General features: G+C 42.7%; 1 protein-coding gene across 5 annotated transcripts in view; it reads right to left on the reverse strand.

The window, feature by feature from the left end:
- The window catches only part of LOC128886089 (trichohyalin), a 96906-nt gene extending 80967 nt beyond the window's left edge, over positions 1 to 15939 (reverse strand). For 3 of the 5 annotated variants that reach the window (XM_054140648.1, XM_054140647.1, XM_054140646.1), the window contains exon 1: positions 12297 to 15933. In XM_054140648.1, the coding sequence (XP_053996623.1) occupies positions 12297 to 13082 (786 nt within the window). In that variant the 5' untranslated portion in view covers positions 13083 to 15933. Of the gene's footprint in view, positions 1 to 12296 lie in introns of all 5 variants that reach the window. The other 2 variants (XM_054140645.1, XM_054140650.1) reach the window with 2 other exon arrangements.
- Positions 15940 to 18767: the final 2828 nt, after the last annotated feature.

The following is an 18767-nucleotide window of genomic DNA, read 5'->3' on the forward strand; positions in this document are numbered from 1 at the left end:
TCATTATGAACATTGTAATTATTTATCATGAAACATTTATTTGAAAACATCGAACCAAATGTATATTCATTATAAACATTGTAATTATTTATCATGAAACATTTATTTGAAAATATCGACCTATCACCTAATTTAGACAAACTTCTTTAACACGTTGATTCCCAGACTAATACTCTTGAAGATTTCTACTGTGTTTAAATTTTGTTTACAGACTACTGGGAACTACATAATCAAACATTTATTGCGGTATTTATTTTTTATGTCGTTATCGAAATTCAAGAATTTCATTGAAATTCATTTTCTTTGACACTTAAATTTTGGAATCAATTTTTTGAGTTCTTCAGTGAAAAGCGCTGTTACCCATATATGAGTGACGTGGCGATCAACGTGTTAATAGACATAGAGGATACGAATGTTTATGAGACTGACTGTATATACTCATTTCCCAGAGACATTTGCCTCATCCTTCAACGACCACACCAGTGTGAAATATTCTCGTGAATATATGTACAATTGAAAAAAGAAAGTTAGAGATTCGTGGCCTTTAATTGCGAGCGCGGTATTGAAGAAACTTCTGTTCGGAGCACAGTCGTAGAATAAACTCATCCGTCATCTGCGGGATTCATGGCTGCTCGTATTATCGGAAAAACGAACTCCTGAATCGCGTGGAAGCTGTCGCGACGAGCGAATAGGGGGAGAAGTTTCGACAGCTGCGCGTCTTATCTCGCGACGCGCATGTGTAGGTCGGTTCGATCTGCAGTCGAAATGAATTTTTACCAGCGAAGAATAAAAAAAGAGAAAACGCAGAAGGGAACGAAGCAGCATAAATAAACGGCGAACGAGGCAAATAGCTGAAATAACACATACGCGTGAACACGCTCCTAAACGAAAGCAGTTGCTCGAAATGGATTTCGTGTAAACAACGAGTTTTATCCGAGGCACATTCCTCGGTCGTGTCTTTGTCTTTAGGTGCGTATTTTGCTGAACAGAAATTGGAAAACTAAATTAAGAATATCGAGTGATAAATAATAAATAAATGGATGCTTATCTATCTAGACAAAATTTGGTCTATCATTCCAGTTAAATTTTCCTCGTCTTTTTCGAGTCGAAAACCGTGCGTTTTGCAACGAAGACGAGTCGACGCCTGGCGTCTCTTTGTTCCTGACGCGCTACTCTCATTTCCCGACGCATTTTTTCCCCCCAACGCGTCTGGGGCACCGGAAGCGTTTCTTTTCGTTCCGTTTGGCGCAGGAAACGCGGAAATACAGTTTAAACATGCATTTTTCGAAGTGTACACTTTTCAGCGACTCGTTTCAAATACGCATATTTATGGAACCCCGATTAATATATGCCTTGCAACGTTGTTTATACAATGAAAACAAAAATTACTCCGAACGTTCGTTATTTTATTCATCGAAGCAAACCGTTGAGGTTTCTGCGAGCTTCGTACCGATACTCATTATTTACTCGACTTTGAATTACCTGCAAGGTATCATGAAATATTAGTTAAGAAAAAATGCAGCAGTGTTCGCAAACGGATCGCAACGTTCTATCGATTTCCGACACATGTGTGTACTTATGTCTGATGAGCTTCGATGGCTGACATACACGGAAATAACTCCGAGGGTCATCCCATTAAGTAATCTGACATAGATTACGGAATCGATATCGAGGATTAATCCACTCCGTCGTTGTACAGTAATTTTAGTAGCAGTGCTTTCAGGCGGGACAGAAATTTCTTCGCCGACGAGAAACTCGAGGAGCTTAAAAGCAAAAGTAAATTATACTTGAGGTTCCATTTGGGACTGGAGAAAAGCAAACATGTTAGATATTCGATGGACTTTTGACGTTTCACAATTTCTAACAATTTCTGGGATTATCAAGTTACTTGTTATCGATAGAAAATTGTATCGAAGGAAGGCTGAAGGCGTTTTAAGGGGATATCCTGAATTAGATCTAAAAAAAGCGGCTTTTCGTGAATCTTTTTAGGATGGAAAAAAATAATTTTATCGAACTTTTTATCCTATTTTCATACATATTTGAGCAGTCTGTGCAAATTTTTTCAACAAGAAATATTCAAATTTAGTCGAATGGCGACACACATTTGTAGAGAAAATTCATACAAAAAAAAATTCTATACAACTTTTTTATCAAGTTAAAGTGATTTTTTTCACCCAAAGAACTCATTCTTTTTTTCAAACATACAGTAATTTCACATTCCACCATTTTTGCGGGGTTTTCTTAGTTCGCATAGAAGAAAAATGTATGAAAATGAAAATTTCTGTTGGTTTTTTTGTGTCAAACCAAAATTACGACCTGCATCTTTCCCGCCGATAGGAGATTTTAATTGTGAGGTACTTTACAAATGTGCGTCGCAATCGACACAATTTGAATATTTCTTGTTTAAAAAATTTGTACAGACTACTCAAATATGTATGAAAATAAGATAATAAGTTCGATAGAATTATTTTTTTCCATCCTAAAAAAATTCACGAAAAACCACTTTAGGATACCCCCTTAAGGGTTGCAAAAGTATACAGATCACAGACAGTTCATTGTTGAAAAAAATAGTGTGCGATTTGAAATTAGGACTGCCTCCCAGTGCTGAAGCAGAATGAAGGAAATAGACAATTAAGAAAATAAAAGGAAATTGAGAGCTTCACGTAACGTGAAAACTTGTTGCATTTGCATTACAAATTCTCGGTACACAATGGGAGTTGAATTTGCATTGTTTCGCCAATTGTGAGCATAACAGGGTTTTCCAAATGGTTCGTGCACCGTCGTCGTTCAGTTCGAATTGCCGAGGCGACGTTATAATAATCTTGGTGTGCATTAAGGGACGGGTGACGTGTACCAACACCTAGACGCCTGGCCTGATGTACAAATAACGCCCCGCGACACACTAGAAGTCACTTCCTCATTAACCCACTCGTGGTTTGTGCGCACACATCCCTTCAAAGCATGATTTATAAGCGGTTAGACACGAGGCCTGCGACGAGACGCGTCCAGGATGGAAAGACTGTACACGTCGAGTCGCGGAATGGTATTTAATGTCCCTGGAAATTGCTGGTTGGCTCGTCATTTCAAGCAGAAATCGAGAATAGTCATGAATATCAAACCGAACTGTTTTCTACTTTATTCCTATCTTTTACATTTATTTATTTATTTGAATAATATACAGTCAGTCTCATACATATTCGTACCCTCTACGTCTATTTAAGAAGTTTGTCTAAATGAAATAATATGCTTAATGTTTTAAAATAAATGTTTCGTTATAAATATGTACATGGATAAACTTTACACTTGTATATATATGTATGTATTCATGAATGAATGAATCAATATCATATCATGAATGAATATCAATGAATACATATATATATGTATTCATTATACATATATAATGAAAGATTTATTTGGAAACATCAAACTCGTCATTTAATTTAGACAAATTTTTTTAATAGACATAGAAGTTAGGAATATTCATGAAACTGACTGTATATATTAAAAATTTTAATTGTTCTAGAGAGAACCTCATAACTGAATGCTTTCTAAGCTAGTAAAATATTTCTTCGATATTGTTTCGATCTTACGTCGATAAATAATAGAAAATAAGAGACCGTTATAAAGTGTTCCAAGATGGTGCACCACGTTCCCTACATTTCTTTAAAGAAAACCAGTTATCCCTCGTCATACACGAAGGTGGAATAGAAACAGCGTGAGAATGCTGTGCACGTAGCGTAAAGCGCACAGCACACATCCGTCTATATCGATCGGCCTAAATATATCGAGACGGATTATTAGAGAGAACCTATGCCACGCGGTTTAACTATGGCACGACCGCATTGTTCCTCGGGGTTACAGTGTAAACGTGTCTCTCGTGGACTTCAAAAATAAATTGATCGATCGACGCGTGCCCACCAGACCCCTCTGTCCATGTGTTTCACGCTTTCCACGGGATGAAACTTCCGAATTTTCCGAATATGTATCGCCACCTGACGCCCACGGGTTTTCGTCGCGAAGTATCGCTACAACGTAATTTCCCAGCAAAGAAAATTTAATATACGCTTGGGACAACGTTCCACGGTTTTTGGACCCTCCCCGATTCAATTTATGCACACGGTCTCTATGGCAAATTGAAAATGGTAGCGCTATAAATTCCAATCATGGTTAAGTTGTTACTACTACAATCGTACCTCTATTACTGCGATTCGTTTACTGCATTAAAAATATATTAATATTAATTGCTATATATTAAAATGGTTACTGAATTCATAAATATACGTTGCACTTTAAAAAAATTCAACAAACGTATCAATTTGAATTATTTTCAGCAGCGCAACAAGATCAATACAGTGGGTGTAGAAAGTATTCGTACACCGAGCAATTTCCAAAAAACTATGTAAAATTGTAATTTATTAACTTATTTTTTATAAACTATGACATTCTACATATTCTCGGAAATTTCTAGAATAGACAGATTACAACAAAAATAGCTATTTATGTAAGTTGCGAAATTAACAAGAAAAAAAAAACAATTAATCGATAGAAATGTTGAAGCAATAAGTATTCGCACAACTGTTTAAAAGTACTTTACTGGGAATTTCATGCTTTCTAATTCGCACGAAACAATAAACTAATGTGTTTATGTTACAAACTCTGCTGTTAATGGTTCGTCATAAGAATCGTACAAATACTTATTGCTTCTATACTTTTACCCACTTTTCGCATCTTTTTGTTAATTTCACAAATTATATCAACTAGTAAATGTTGTTTGGACTGTATTTATCTTAGAGACTTCCGAGAATATGTAAAATATCATTGATTACAAAAAAAGAAGTTAAGAAACTACAATTTCACACAAAAGTTTTTTAGGAAATTGATCGGTGTACGAGTACATTCTACACCCACTGTAAGTATTAAAACGATACGTCGACGTTATACTAAAGTCTACAATTCTTTCTTGTATCGAATAAAATATGCGCGTAATATGTATTGTATATAATAAACCGATACTTTTGAGGTTATATTTTCCAATATCGGTCCGTGCTTCGTTTTACTGATTTTTTAGCTCCCGGAGACGAAAGCTCCGATATCAGTTAATATTTCATTTCGCGGAATCCCTTTTTAGTACACGGAACGTTATCAACGCAAGCAAACTCTTATCGCCTGGAATTGTCGTTTGATTTTAATCGGGGTTACAGGAGAATTACAAGGAATTCCCATCGAGGAAAAACGAAGGGGAAATCTCACGGGTATACCATTTGCTTGCGCGGTTTTAAAGTGATCGTTACGAGCGATGATAAACGAGAGGAAGACGAGGAGAGTCGCAAAAAAAGGGGAGCGCCAGACAAAAAGGGTAAAAATGGCACGACGACCGAGCCAGTGTTTCTGGGAGCCAGGCCGCCAAATTCAGGCTTAGATACAAAAATAATTCGGGTTACTGGGTTATATCGATTCCGGAAAAAGAATCTCCCGCCTAGGGGACCCATTGCTTCGGTATGAAATTCTGGAAAGCATTGTGCAAACGTTCATCCCGTCTCGTCCTTGGTAACTGTACGTTTCTCTTTAAATTTTCCATCAGGTCTCCCCAGAAAGCGGAAGCCTTGACACGTCCAGTAAGCCGAAGCAAGAACAATTTTCCAAAATAAAGCAAGCAATTAAAGACTGAAGAGACTGTTCGTTGTAAAAATAATACAATTTTTTATTTAACAATAATACATTGACTGCCAGGCTAACATTCGTGAAAATTCCTGCGAGGTTAAATGTTGTTTAAGCTTATTTTTGCGATCTCTTTAGAATGTTCAATTTACCAATCCTATCTAACTTAATTTTCTTCGACACCACGCTTTTAGACTTAATTTATTTATTCCTCAATGAAAATCCTTGTCACCCATTCTGTGGGTGGCGTGGCGGTCAACGTGTTAATAACAGAATATACCTACAGTGGGTGTAGAAAGTATTCATACACCGAGCAATTTCCAAAAAACTATGTAAAATTGTAATTTATTAACTTATTTTTTATAAACAATGACATTCTACATATTCTCGGAAATCTCTAGAATAGATAGATTACAACAAAAATAGCTATTTATGTCAATTGCAAAATTAACAAGAAAAAAACAATTTATCGATAGAAATGTTGAAGCAATAAGTATTCGCGAAACTGTTTATTTTTTAACACTTGATTAAAAAAAGAAAAAAAATGTACATCAATTTATAAGTATATAATACTTCCTTCGTGGGATTTCCTTTTGATTTTTTTAATATTGTAACTCTTCTAAGCATTCAATTAACTAAGTAATTAGTTAAAAGTTAATAAGAAGTGGGATCTTCTTCCATTCCTCTATTACAACCTTTTTTAAAAGTACTTTACTGGAAATTTGATGTTTTATCAAACATCCTTAATTAGATTGTCTATTTATATAAACACTGCCACAGAAAATAATTGAATGCAACTCACGAAAGAAACTTTTGGGACAACCTAATACAATTTCACAAAAAAGTTTTTTGGAAAATTGATCGGTGTACGAATACACTTTACACCCACTGTAAAAAGAAAACCAACAGCCTGACTAAAATTTCCCTCGACACATTATCGCCGAAGCTAACGAAGGAGCGTCGAGTTACGCGTTCCACCCCGTGCATTATTCCTCGGGGACGTTTAAAAATTCGTCCTGGGTCAACACGCTCCGCTATCGATAACAATGTCCCGCGCTGTACCAAAGAGGGAACAATGCAACAGACTATGGTAATTCTCAAAGACTAAATCTCCCCCCTACCTGGCCGACATTGTCTTCAATTCGCTCGGAGCAAATAACGCCAAAGCCCCACGGGTATTCAATTCGAAAACGTCGACGCGCCGCGAGCAAAAGGAAAGCTAACGAGAGACATTCAGGATCCGTTTTTCCTGAAACAGGACTTTCAACGACTGAGCTGGTAATGTATGCGACGAAACCTTCCGTGTAGCAAAACCAGACGATGGGAGCACCGAGGGTTACAGGGGGGCAGGGACGACGCTAGAGGAGCCAAGATGTTCCCGACGACGACGGAGTAAAAACTACGGAGAGGACGAACCCAGACTCGTTTCGTGAGATTGAAAAGAATTTGAAGAGGGTAGACGCCAGGCGACGGAAGTGGAACAATGAGTTGCCTCAGTTGTGGGAACGCGTTCGTGACTTTCTTTCAATCCTAGGTCAACAAGGTTTTAGATTCAGCTTTATTTCGAACCGATAATTAACGGGTCAACGCCCAAGCTTTACGCCACTATTTCCAACGACGCGCGGAAATATCCTAAGAATTTTTTTGGTACGTTGACTGATTGAGTAATACCTTTGAGAATTTCTACGAGACTCGGGTTCGTTACAGGAATAATGAGAAATGAATATGTGTCAACTATTACAGAGTGTGATCTACTAGAAAGAGGATACCGCGATATCTTCCATCCTCGAAAAGCTTCTGTTCGATGAAGAATGAGTTCAACGACCTATGACTGACCCGTTCATTGCACAAATCGATTGACTCCATATCACAAAAGGTTGAGAAATGCGATCAAAATGGCCTCTGAAATAAATTATTTATTATTCAATGGCCAAAGAAATATTGTCTTTCAACGGTGTTAATATTTACTATTCAAGAAAGTTATTATAAATATAAAAAGATATTACTACACCAAGTGCTTTTACACTAAAAATTTAAGATTTTTCAAAAAGTGGAGTTAATCGATTTGTGAACGGCTAACATCAAGGCTATGCATAGCTATGCAATCCACGCCATGTAATAATTTAACAAAGTTAAGGATTTTTGCCTCCAACTGGAGTCAGAAATTACACGTGAAGTTCAACTCCTGAGTAAAACATAGACAGGTTTAACTCCCCTAATGCACGAGGGCCAGTAACTTTTTGCCTCGCCTGGGCAATGCGGCGAAAAACGTTTTTCACCACATGAAACGTGAAACTCGGAGAACGAAACTAGGAAAGGAAATCCAGGAGGTTCTCCTCCGCACGAAGGAGAAGAACAGGTACACGGTGTACGGGTCTCGCGGAATATTAAAGCTAGCTCGTTTATTTTCGCGAAAACAGGGGCTGGCAATATCCTCCAGTAGCCTGCTTTCCGATGTATCGATTTTTCGCGTTGCTTTCTTTGCCCCGTTCGACGGTGTCGGTTCGCTGAATTTATACCCTCCTAGTTTGCGTTTCTCAAATCGGAAATTGGCTGCTTTAAAAATGACGGGGAAATAAATAGGTGCTTGATGAAAATATTAACAGCCACTGTAAATAAATGAATCATAAATATCACCTTCCTCTATTTCCATCACCTTTAACACGAATAAAAATCTTTAAACCGTGAACTTTGAACCGTGTAAACGAATTTAAATCTCTTTCTGGTGGATTTCATACTTCGCTTAAGTAAAGAGATTTATGTCAGTAAATTTCACTACTGCTCTGACCTCGACTAATTATGAATAAATCTGTCGAGGAGACCCAAGAATATAAAGAAATTATTATTCAAACACCTCGTCATTTTTTAATTTGATATTGGTATAAACATTAAAAACCTTGTATAAATAAAAAATAAAAGCATCAAGCATTGACGCGAGGGAAATAATGTTAAGGTCCAGGTGCCCTTGATTTGGGTACGGCACTGAGTGGCAGCTGCAGTTCAAGTGAATTAAAGCGGCGGTATGCACGAGTACCAACTATTAAGGAGCCCACTTTAACGATATTAAGTTATGAGCAGAATCCCGTGGCCAACAGAGCCCACGTAATTTATCCCACTCTTCCTGTGTTGAAATCAATTCCTTTTGTCGAGCCTCCAACACCGTCCCCACCTCCAAGAATTAAACTTTTGTCGACGACACAAGCGTCGCGAAGATTTCATATTTAATTACTTGCTCGAATCACAATTGAATTTCGTGTGACTAATTTACCACTCGTTTCTCAGTCGTCTGGCATTACTATTAATTCACTGCACACGATGTACAATTTCAACCCTGTGCGTTCTCAATAATTACACAAAATTTCAGACTGAACTAATGTTTTATTCCTGAAACGGTTTCGTCTAGAAATTGTACATCACGTTGGGTAATTAAATATGAACTCTGTAGAATAATTGTAGAAAGAGAAATTCAATTGTCCTTTGCTTGGATGAGCAAACTACATTTTGCTCCTTTGACGAAGAATATTTGCTACATTGTAATATTCCTCTCAGGAGCACAGTCTACGCTTAAGTTTTATTTAAAATATATAAAGGTTACTCTGACTCGATTCTTTTCGAAATTGTCCTCAACGCCATTTTCAAAAAACGTTTACTAATTATCGTTGTACAAAGAGAAATCGATAGAACGACACGAAGAAAAAAAGCGGAAAAAGGAAAGGAAGATTGTCGGCAACGGTTGGACGCAGCGAGCCACGGAGTTTAATTTCCGCCCCTTTACGGTAACCTGCGTTTTTGGGGACAGGGGATGACACGGGCGAGGAAGGGAGACAACAATGCGAGATATCGTCAGAACGATAACATTGCAAAAGCTTCGTCGCGTTTTTTACGACCCACTTCCAGAGTATGCCAATTTCGAGGCTGCTGGCGTACGTGACCCGACAGAAAAGGAAAATTAATTCCACCCCCGCGTCGGACTACCCCACCGGTTTTCCACCCGTTTAATGCGTTTTTTGCGCGTTCCATTCCGAAGTTTCCGATGTTAATGGAGGGTAGGGGACGGGACTGCGAATTTGCTAACAGTGGAGAACTTTTGATCGACCTCCAGGATTTTCCAAGAGGAAAACGATTATTCCTGCGTTTACTTATTTTTTTAAATACTCGATTAACAGATGGAGAAAATTGTCTATATAGAAATTGCTCAGGGTTTCATCCACTATTTCGATAAAATTGATGTATCACATGTTAACCCTTTCGGACCTGAATTATTTTGTTTCTCGCGCCAATGTAATTTAATATTTAGGATTATCTTGCACTAAAATTAGTATAAACAAAATTTTGTTTAAATCCTAACAGTGTAGCTTTTAAAGAAAACTGGTCTTTCTTCGTGCGTACAGATAAGGGCATTTGCCCTAAACGATAGTGTTGGTCATTTTTAGATTGTGTGCCCTCAATTGTAAACACAGAAATCAGAAAATTTGTGGTGCAAAAGGTTAATGGAGTAATAAGAGCTAAGCAGAATATTCAATGGAATAAATCTTCCAAATAAATAATTACACAGTGTGTAATTCTGTTTCATATCTGGAGTAGTATTTTTTTCGAAATAAAACCCGACCAGCCTCTCGACGACCAAGTTCACGTTCAATGTTTCGTCAACTCGTTGCGCCCCAATTTTTGAGGGACGCCCAGTGACGTCTCGGAGGCCAGAGGAGGGCAATTATGCAATTTCGACCTCGAACCCTTCGTTGGGGAACGTCTCATGGAACAATGGCGCGACGACGATGCTCGTGATCGCATGGCACGTGTCGTTGCCACGTAAGAGTAGCCTCCCTCGACTTGCTCGCGGAGCAGACGGCAGATAAAAAGGAACAAACGTGGGCAGACAGCCAGGGAATCTGACTCTCTGAGATTCTTCTACTCTAGGTGGCAATGACTCATGCACTGCCCGTCTCATCGCCATCGCGGCCAAAAATATGCTGGGGCCAGCCAAACGCAGCAACATTGACGGATAACGCACGTGCCATTCTGTTTGACCGTCTGTCACGAGAGGGAATTTAAAACGCCGTAAACTAAATTACGATCGACTTCTGGAAACAATTTGGCGATGGGGCCATTAATAATCGATGGTGGATTACAGATCGAAGGGTGAATTTTAATAAACTTGAATCACAAACTAGTTGGGAGCAGATTGACAGTCACCGACAGACTGCGAAGGCTCCAAAAATAAGCACCGTTGTAGCACGTCCTGCTTCTATTTGGAAAAAATGTTGGGTAAAATAAAACAGTCTTTAGAACTATTTTTAAACTCCAAACAAGTTAAAAATGGGCGGATAAATTGCCCCCCTGATTGATTATCCGGTATCGAACCAGTGGACCATTACATAGCATCATAAACATGATCTTATACACCGCTCGCAAGTCCTAAAAATAACTATTCTCATCTAGATTGAATTTAAAAAATTATGATCTATGACTGACTAACGTTTCCATTGGTACGTCCCATTTGACATCTGTCGGATTAAGCGTAATCAAAATTAAAATCCTTATAGTGCGATTATTATCCTCCAAGGCCTCATAATTCGACTTATTTCAGCCAAGTCCATCGTTAATTCGGTGTGTTCGAATTCAGAAGCTCGAGCAGAAGTCGCTCGGTAAAGGACCCATTAAAAAGAAACCACGCGATAGTCGAGTGCTCGTTAAAAAGAGACACACGTTGCTCCAGAACTTGACTCGGCAGGAGCTACTTAAGACTCGTCACGAACGAACACGTGATCCACGAATGAGATCCAATGACGCTGCAGACAAACAGCTCGCGAGCAGTGGACAAATTGCACGTCATCGAAGGCAAACGTCTTTAATCGCTCCTCAAGACAATGCTTCCAAAGAAGAGCGGCGCGACTTTGCCCGACATTACATAAATACGCAACGGGCTTCGGGAACGGCTAACATATTGATCCAGTCGACGTCCTCGAAGGCAATGCGTACACCTCTCGTTCAAAGAAACGCAGAAGATGCCGAATTCGAACTGAACTTGTTACGATGCCAATTGTGAATGGTCGCGGGCTCTTCAATTGGTAACGTCACGGTCAACTATCAATGAGAACCTAATCGAATCCCATCCGTTCGTCGCGTTCAATCGTTGGAATATTACGTTCTACGATCTAGCTGAAAACGCTCGCGGAATCGGTCTATCGGTGGCTCCCCCATCGCGCTGCATTTTTGGCCAATCAATAAACGCGTCTATTACGAAGCGTTGGGAAAGTACATCTTGAAAAAACAAAAAGAAACGAGACGGTCTGTGTTGATGGATAACCGCCGAGGAAGTGCAAATTTTCCTACGGTTTTCTTCCAGAGACTTTTAAACGATATATACTCGAAAAGGTACACTTTACGGTTATCGGAGGTATTTTATGGTTCCCCAAGTTCAGTGTGAGGATTCGGCACCCGCAGGATCAATCACTGGCGAGAACTCGACCTAATCGAATCGACCTCAATTCCACGGCGCGAACGTCACCGAAATGGGGCACGAGAACGCACGGTCTATCAGAGGGGTGTCTCGAAATCGTAACGTACAACCCCCTGATACCATGAATTAATCGTAACGATGAAGAAGAGAACGGGGAAATCCGCATTCGACTGACCTGATTTTCGGAGTTGAGCAACTTCAGCTGTTCGTTGATCAAACTGTACTTGGTGCTCTCCTCTTTCCTCAACGCTCTCTCCTTCTTAAGCTCGGGACTCCAGAAGGTCTTGATGCTGTGCATCGAGCTGCCGAGCTTTTGGTTCGTCAGCTCGAGCTCCTTCTTGAGGTTCCCGAGCTCGCGTTGGAGATCGTTGTTCTGGTGCTGCAGCTCGCCGATGTAGACACCGCCGTCTCGCAGCATGTGAGGATTCGGGCTCTGCCTGGCCGATCTCGATCCGTAGAGCTCGTCCTCGAGGTAGAGGCCGCGGTCGCGGCTCCGTTCCCGCGGATCCCGTATAGGCACGAACTCGCGATCATGATCGAGCAGCCCCGCTGACGCGCGATCGAGGCTGGGGTACCTCGCCGACATGCCCGCCGAGCTGGACATGGCGGGTCTCGAGGCGCTTCTGGATCTGTGATGTCCGCCCCCACCGCCCCCGGTTGACATACTCCTGCCCCTCTCCTCGAGCATCACGGGACTGCCGAGGTCCTCGTCGCGGGAGTAGTACGGGCTGCCCAGCTGATGGTGATGGTAGCTGCCGTATCCGAGGTGCTCCGGCGAGTTGTTGCCGCTACGAGTGCCTCTCTTCCGACCCAACGGACTACCACGACCGCTCGCGTAGCTCCTCGACGGGCTACGGTCGACCGTGGGCAACTCGCCCACGCGACGACCGCTTCGCGGCGAACGAGTGCCGCCTCCTGGCCCGACCACTCCGCTTCCGCTCGAGTACGGGTCCCTCGACATCCTTCCTCCCTGGGTTCACCACACCGACACGTTTTCGTCGCGCTTCCGCCTTCTCGTGGACGACTCCGTCAGCTCGCGCTGTGCGCTGCTCCGCGGATAACCGTTCTGCTCTAATCGGTCACTCTTCTGGCTCGATATCCTCTGGTATCCGCGGCGATCGTTCGAGGGATACTTCGTATTCTAACGCTGGATATCTAGATAGATTGTACAAAGTGTCGGTTCGTCCTATCATGGGTTATCGTTACGAAGATTCCTATACTTTATATCGTGTCCAGTGTCCGAGTCCTTCGAGTTTCCTTATGCCGTTACTCGTGGATCATCTTGGCGTAGGTTCTCGACTCGTCGACACCCTGACATTCGATCGGTAAAAAATTGTTATGCTTGTTCTTCTAGTGCTAGAGCTTACATCAGTCCCTTGAATCCCACTTGGACGATACTCCGTATGCTAACGCTCTATCGTTTCTTCTCTTCTACGAATGTTTGTTGATCGTGGCGCAGGTTCGATATACTCTGTCGATACTTCTAGTCTTCCGGATCCCTGTTCCTACTCAGTCGTCGCTAGGTCGTTTCTCGATCGCCGAATAATCGGCTCGATTTCTCTACTCGTGTTCTAACGCTGTCTAGATCTCTAGATCCTTCGAGCTGTTATCGAGTCTCTGTTCATCGTGGCACGTTGCCCCGCGACGCGGTGCGTCTGAAACGCGCGTGGAGATCCTCGAGCTTACGCGCGTCCACTCGTCCCCGATTTCTCACGTATATCCAGTCACTTAGGACCGACCGGTGTCCAGCTCGAGTGCAGCGATCGCGTCTCGATCTTAGACGCAACGTGACGGCGTGCCGGCGTGCCGGATCTTCTACTCTACGCGGAAATGTTCGTCCACGAGTGGCGGGCATTGACGACAACGCCTAACACGTCGATCGACGAGAACACCGTTTCGCCGTGCGATCGATTTGCCTCATCGTTCTCGGATCCACCTTCGCCCATGGGCAGCCAGCAGTCTCTCGTCTCGATCCTTCTGCTCCTTTCTCGCGAGGATCCACCTTCGCGCTCCTATCGCGCGCGTGGCTAGGTGTAGCTGGCGTGTCCGACGTATACGTGTGTGTACGTGTGCGTGAGGTCACGACCCTCGTACTCGACGATCGATCTTTGACCTTCTTTCGTCGGCAAAGCCCATAGAGCGGAGATGAATAGAGATCGAGGGGGAGAGAGAAAGGGAGGAGGATGATCCCGTTTCCTCGGCGAATCCGTCAGCTCCAATCCGATAGGTATCCGTCTTCCCTCTTTCCCTGCTTCTCCCGGTTCTCTCCTCTCTCTCCCTCTCCGTCTCCCGATCCTCAGGATGAGGGTGAGTCCCGGCGATCGCGTCGCCTCCGATTGTCCAGCCGCGACGATACCGACTTCTCGAGCGTCGGGGCGCGTGCGTGGGTGCGTGCCTGGCTGGCCGCCCTGCGTGAGTATTTTACGCGCGTATGTTTACCAGCCGCGTCTCTACGCGCGGCGCGGCGTCCCCGTTTCGCGAAACCCACACCTCAACTCCCTCCTTATCGATCTCATCCTCGCGTCTCTTCTCTCCGGTCCCGTCGTCGTCTCGTCTCCGTTGGCTCGGCTCCTCCACGCGTCCCCGGCACCTTCCTCTCGATCCACTACGATCACGAACGACGACGACGACGACGACGAAGACGAAGACGTTCCAAACGACCGATCCAACCTACCGCCCGAACCGCCACTATCCACCATCCACCGCGACTCGCCACCGCCACTTCCGTGCACCACTCTCTCTCTCTACCGCTGCCAGACCAGCGTCGCCGGCGCGCACACACCTACGCACCCCTCTGTCTCTCTCCCAGTCTCCTCTCTTTCCTTCTCACTCTGTCCTTCTCGCTCCGTCAGACTCGCCCCTAACGTTATCTCTTTCCACGGAAACGTGGTCGCGCGAATAGACGCTGGTTTCTACCAGCCACCGCACTAACCGGAGTATCGCGCCACCGCCGAACCGCGCGCACTGACAGACTAGTCTAATATGAGCCGAGTGAAACACCCTTTCGCTTCGCCGCTGCCTGCTCGCCTCTATACCTCTATCTCGCTCGCACGTTTCTCGCTACCACCACTCAGGGACGCTGTCAAAGCTCCCTACCCCCATTGGTACACGAGCACGTCGCGTGTACGCACGCCACTACGATTCCGACCACCACCACCCGGCTACTACTACTACCAGCGATTAAGTCGACCGCGTCGCTAGCGCCCTCCGTCGACGTCATCGGCGTCGTTACGTCCGACTACTACTATCACCGGCAACGACACCGGCGAGTCGTTCGCTCGATTCTGCCCCGACCCCCCACTCCGTTCGCGATTTTCCCTACGACCAACTACCCCTAACAGAACAACGGGGAAGAACCCTCCCTCTCGCGCAGATGCGCGCGCGGATCCATGCTCGGCACGACGTGCAGCATCAACCGGGAGATTTTTCGACTCACGATGCTTTCTTCCTGTGATTCCTTCGTTAGGCCTGTGCCATCGTCGAGGGGTAGATGCTTTGGGAAAATAACTTTTTTTGTACATTTTTTTTTTTGTAATGAATTGTGACGATATTCCATTGATGGTAGTTGGATGGTGTATTAGGCATGTTGGAGAGTGGGAATCATTTTTTATATCCTATATACAAGTGTAGTAACACGTTCATCGCCATGTTATCCATATATGGGTGACAGGATTTTTCACTGAATTAAATAAATCACTTTTGAAGATGAGATGTTAAAGATAATACATCTGTATAGGATTCATGAATTTGGCGAAATTGCGAAAATAAGTACTAGTTTAAATTCAACAAAAATAAATTTCGATTATATAAAAACAAAGTGTAAGGCTTGTAGAAACTTTCACGAGTTGGGTGACAGTCAGCGTGTTAACAAATACAGAAATCTTCATTTTAACGAGCCTTTCTTTTGTTTTCCTTGAAACAATCTCTAACATCTTTCCAAAAGACTCGCGATCAATTTGTAAATGTACTACACTGTAAACATTACTGAAGTCGTTCGCCACTTTTTGTATACTTGTCGTTGTACATGAGAATCCCATGTTGACGCAACCCTTGCCTACCAAACATGATTCATTTTGTTTGTCCCCGTCGTTTATCGTACCAGTCGCAAAGCATGCACCCGTTTGTGGAGTCGTTCTGAACGGTCAGTTTCCGTTTCCCATTCAAGAAAAAGGTGTTTTGGTAGCAGAGGGTCGGTCAGGAACGCATCTGTCCGTGGTGGATCCTTTTTCTGGCGTCCAAGCTCGCGTATCCTCGTGACGGGATGCTAGAAGAAATGGAGAACTCGTTTTGGAGGATCGTCTTTCTCTTCGATCGGTTACTTCGAGGTGTTCAAAAGTTCCCCAGGGCCACTTCTTCATTTTTGCCTCATTTTCCGTGATAAAGTAATTGCTCGGCAGCTAGGGCTGAACGAGAAGGTCGATGGAACTCGATTCCCTCAATCTCCTCCGTTTAGTACTTACGAGTACTCGACTGTCAAATTTACCTGATGAAGGGTGATCGATGGAACTTGACATTTCGTTTTACAGTTTGCAGTTGGAAGTGAAAGATGGTACTTTCATCTTTTTTGTAGTGGAAACACGGGAAAAAAGGTAGTTGAATTATTATATGTTTTTTGATTACATTTCTTACAAAGGAGATTGATATATTACTCGGTTACTTCTGATGTGGCTGCTATGCTACCTACGCTAAACATATTTTTCCATTATCTCCCATTTTTATAAATGTAAAATAGCTCAGTTATCTTAACTGCTCGAGTGAAGGGTAAATATAATTATCTTTCATTCGGCTTTACGTATAGATAGCTTTTTTATCTAGATTATGCCCAACTCTGCCGTCGACCCGGCGTACGACATCGCAATCAATGAAGCTACGATTCACCGAGCAGTGCCGTACCAACTAGTGGTTCCCTGCCACCCATGTCTTTTCAACCGAAAAATGTCTACGATTTTCCAATGTTTAGGTTGAAAAATAAAAACTTTATCGACCTAAAATGTGCAACATTCGAAATTCATTCCCTGAAAACTGATATTTCGTTCAGTCACCTAACAACGAATGGTTCCAAGTACTTCAAGACCTGTATCACAGTTTTCATTCATCATTCCTTTCCAAGTGGACGTAGAAATTCATATCTAGATAACAAGGACTAATAGACAAGCTAAACTCATTCACTCTCTACTCCTACAATAAAAACAAGAGTCTCAATTACAGAACAAAATATTTCCCAACGATCAAATCCAACCGTCCAAACGATAAATTAGTTATATTCGTCACGTTCGAATAAAATTGCTCCCTATCTCTATTTTCCACATGCCCCCCAGGTACGAGATTTATCACGTCCTTCGATTCCAACAAATAAACTCGTTCTTTATCCGATGTTTTAGCAGAAATTTCCGCTTATGAGACAAACCGTGATCGATACTTTTTCCTCTTTTTTTTCTCGTCGTTCCAGTTGCTCTGTTCGACGTTAAGACGTTGGGACGCGTTCGACCAACGAATGCTCGTCGTATGAAAAGTTAGAAATCGTTGTCGTCGTTGGTGGAAAGCGAAGGAAATGCGCAAGCCCGTGTTTTACGATCGGGCATCGTGGCGGCTTTGATAACACAGGCGTTTCGAGACCGTCTCCACCGTTTTTCATTCCTTCGCACCTCGAACTGCTAATCTCCGAGGGTTGACCCTCCTCTTCGTATCTGGACCGGCGTTTAATAAAGTTGCGTTGACCCAACGACTTAGGGATTCAAAAGCGTCCGTCGAAAACAGGGGAGGATGTCGTAAAACGTAACGCTGGAATCCCTTACGAGACATTGTTCTGCTCCGTTTTATATCACGGCTGGCCAGACGTGAAAAATTCATTCGAGGGCTCATTCGAGGGAAACAAGTATTTGACACCTTCGATTGGCGACTGGCGTTGATCCAAAATTGCGAGAAACGAGTTTATTAGGAAACTAGGAGATACCGAGAGTATTTAATTTATTATCGGTGTAACGCGTTAGTATGAATGATACGAGCTGGATTTAATTGACAAATACAGAATATTTTATCAAGTTCGCACGCATGTGCGGAGCGAGGACGGTGTCGCGACGAAACAATTTGTTATCGAGCGTACACGAACAAACTATAACAAGCGCGAGAACGTTGACCAAACTAATTTGTTTGAGATAATTAATCCAACTTCGGCACTCGTTCACCTTGCACAATTACGAAGGCGATTCCCAGATAATTGCGTTCGCCTGAATTTGCGAGTGTATCGTGCGAGCATAATGAGATCCTCGCGCAAAACTTGCCATTACGACGAGATCGGATGTTAATCTTTTGCACAAATTTTCCAAACCTGAGAAAAACTGGAACACGTGTGTCTGCGAAAGTCTGTACCGCTTAGCAAAATAATAATACAGACTCGTGCAACAGTTCGCAAAATGCTCGACGACTGCGAGGAATAAGCACGTAGAATAAAAGTTACGTGACGTCGTTACGTGGCAAGTTAATTGGTCAATTTGCGCCAACCCAGAATTAACTTGATAATTTCTCGAACTTCCAACGGAATTTTCATTTTTAGAAATATTATTCTCCGCGGGAGATTCAGCACTGGTTTATTGTAGAAAATCGGACGAACCGAATGTACAAGTGACGATCGTGGAACGAAGGAATT

Source organism: Hylaeus anthracinus, unplaced genomic scaffold (assembly GCF_026225885.1).
Source record: "Hylaeus anthracinus isolate JK02 unplaced genomic scaffold, UHH_iyHylAnth1.0_haploid 11982, whole genome shotgun sequence".
Classification (NCBI taxonomy): domain Eukaryota; kingdom Metazoa; phylum Arthropoda; class Insecta; order Hymenoptera; family Colletidae; genus Hylaeus; species Hylaeus anthracinus.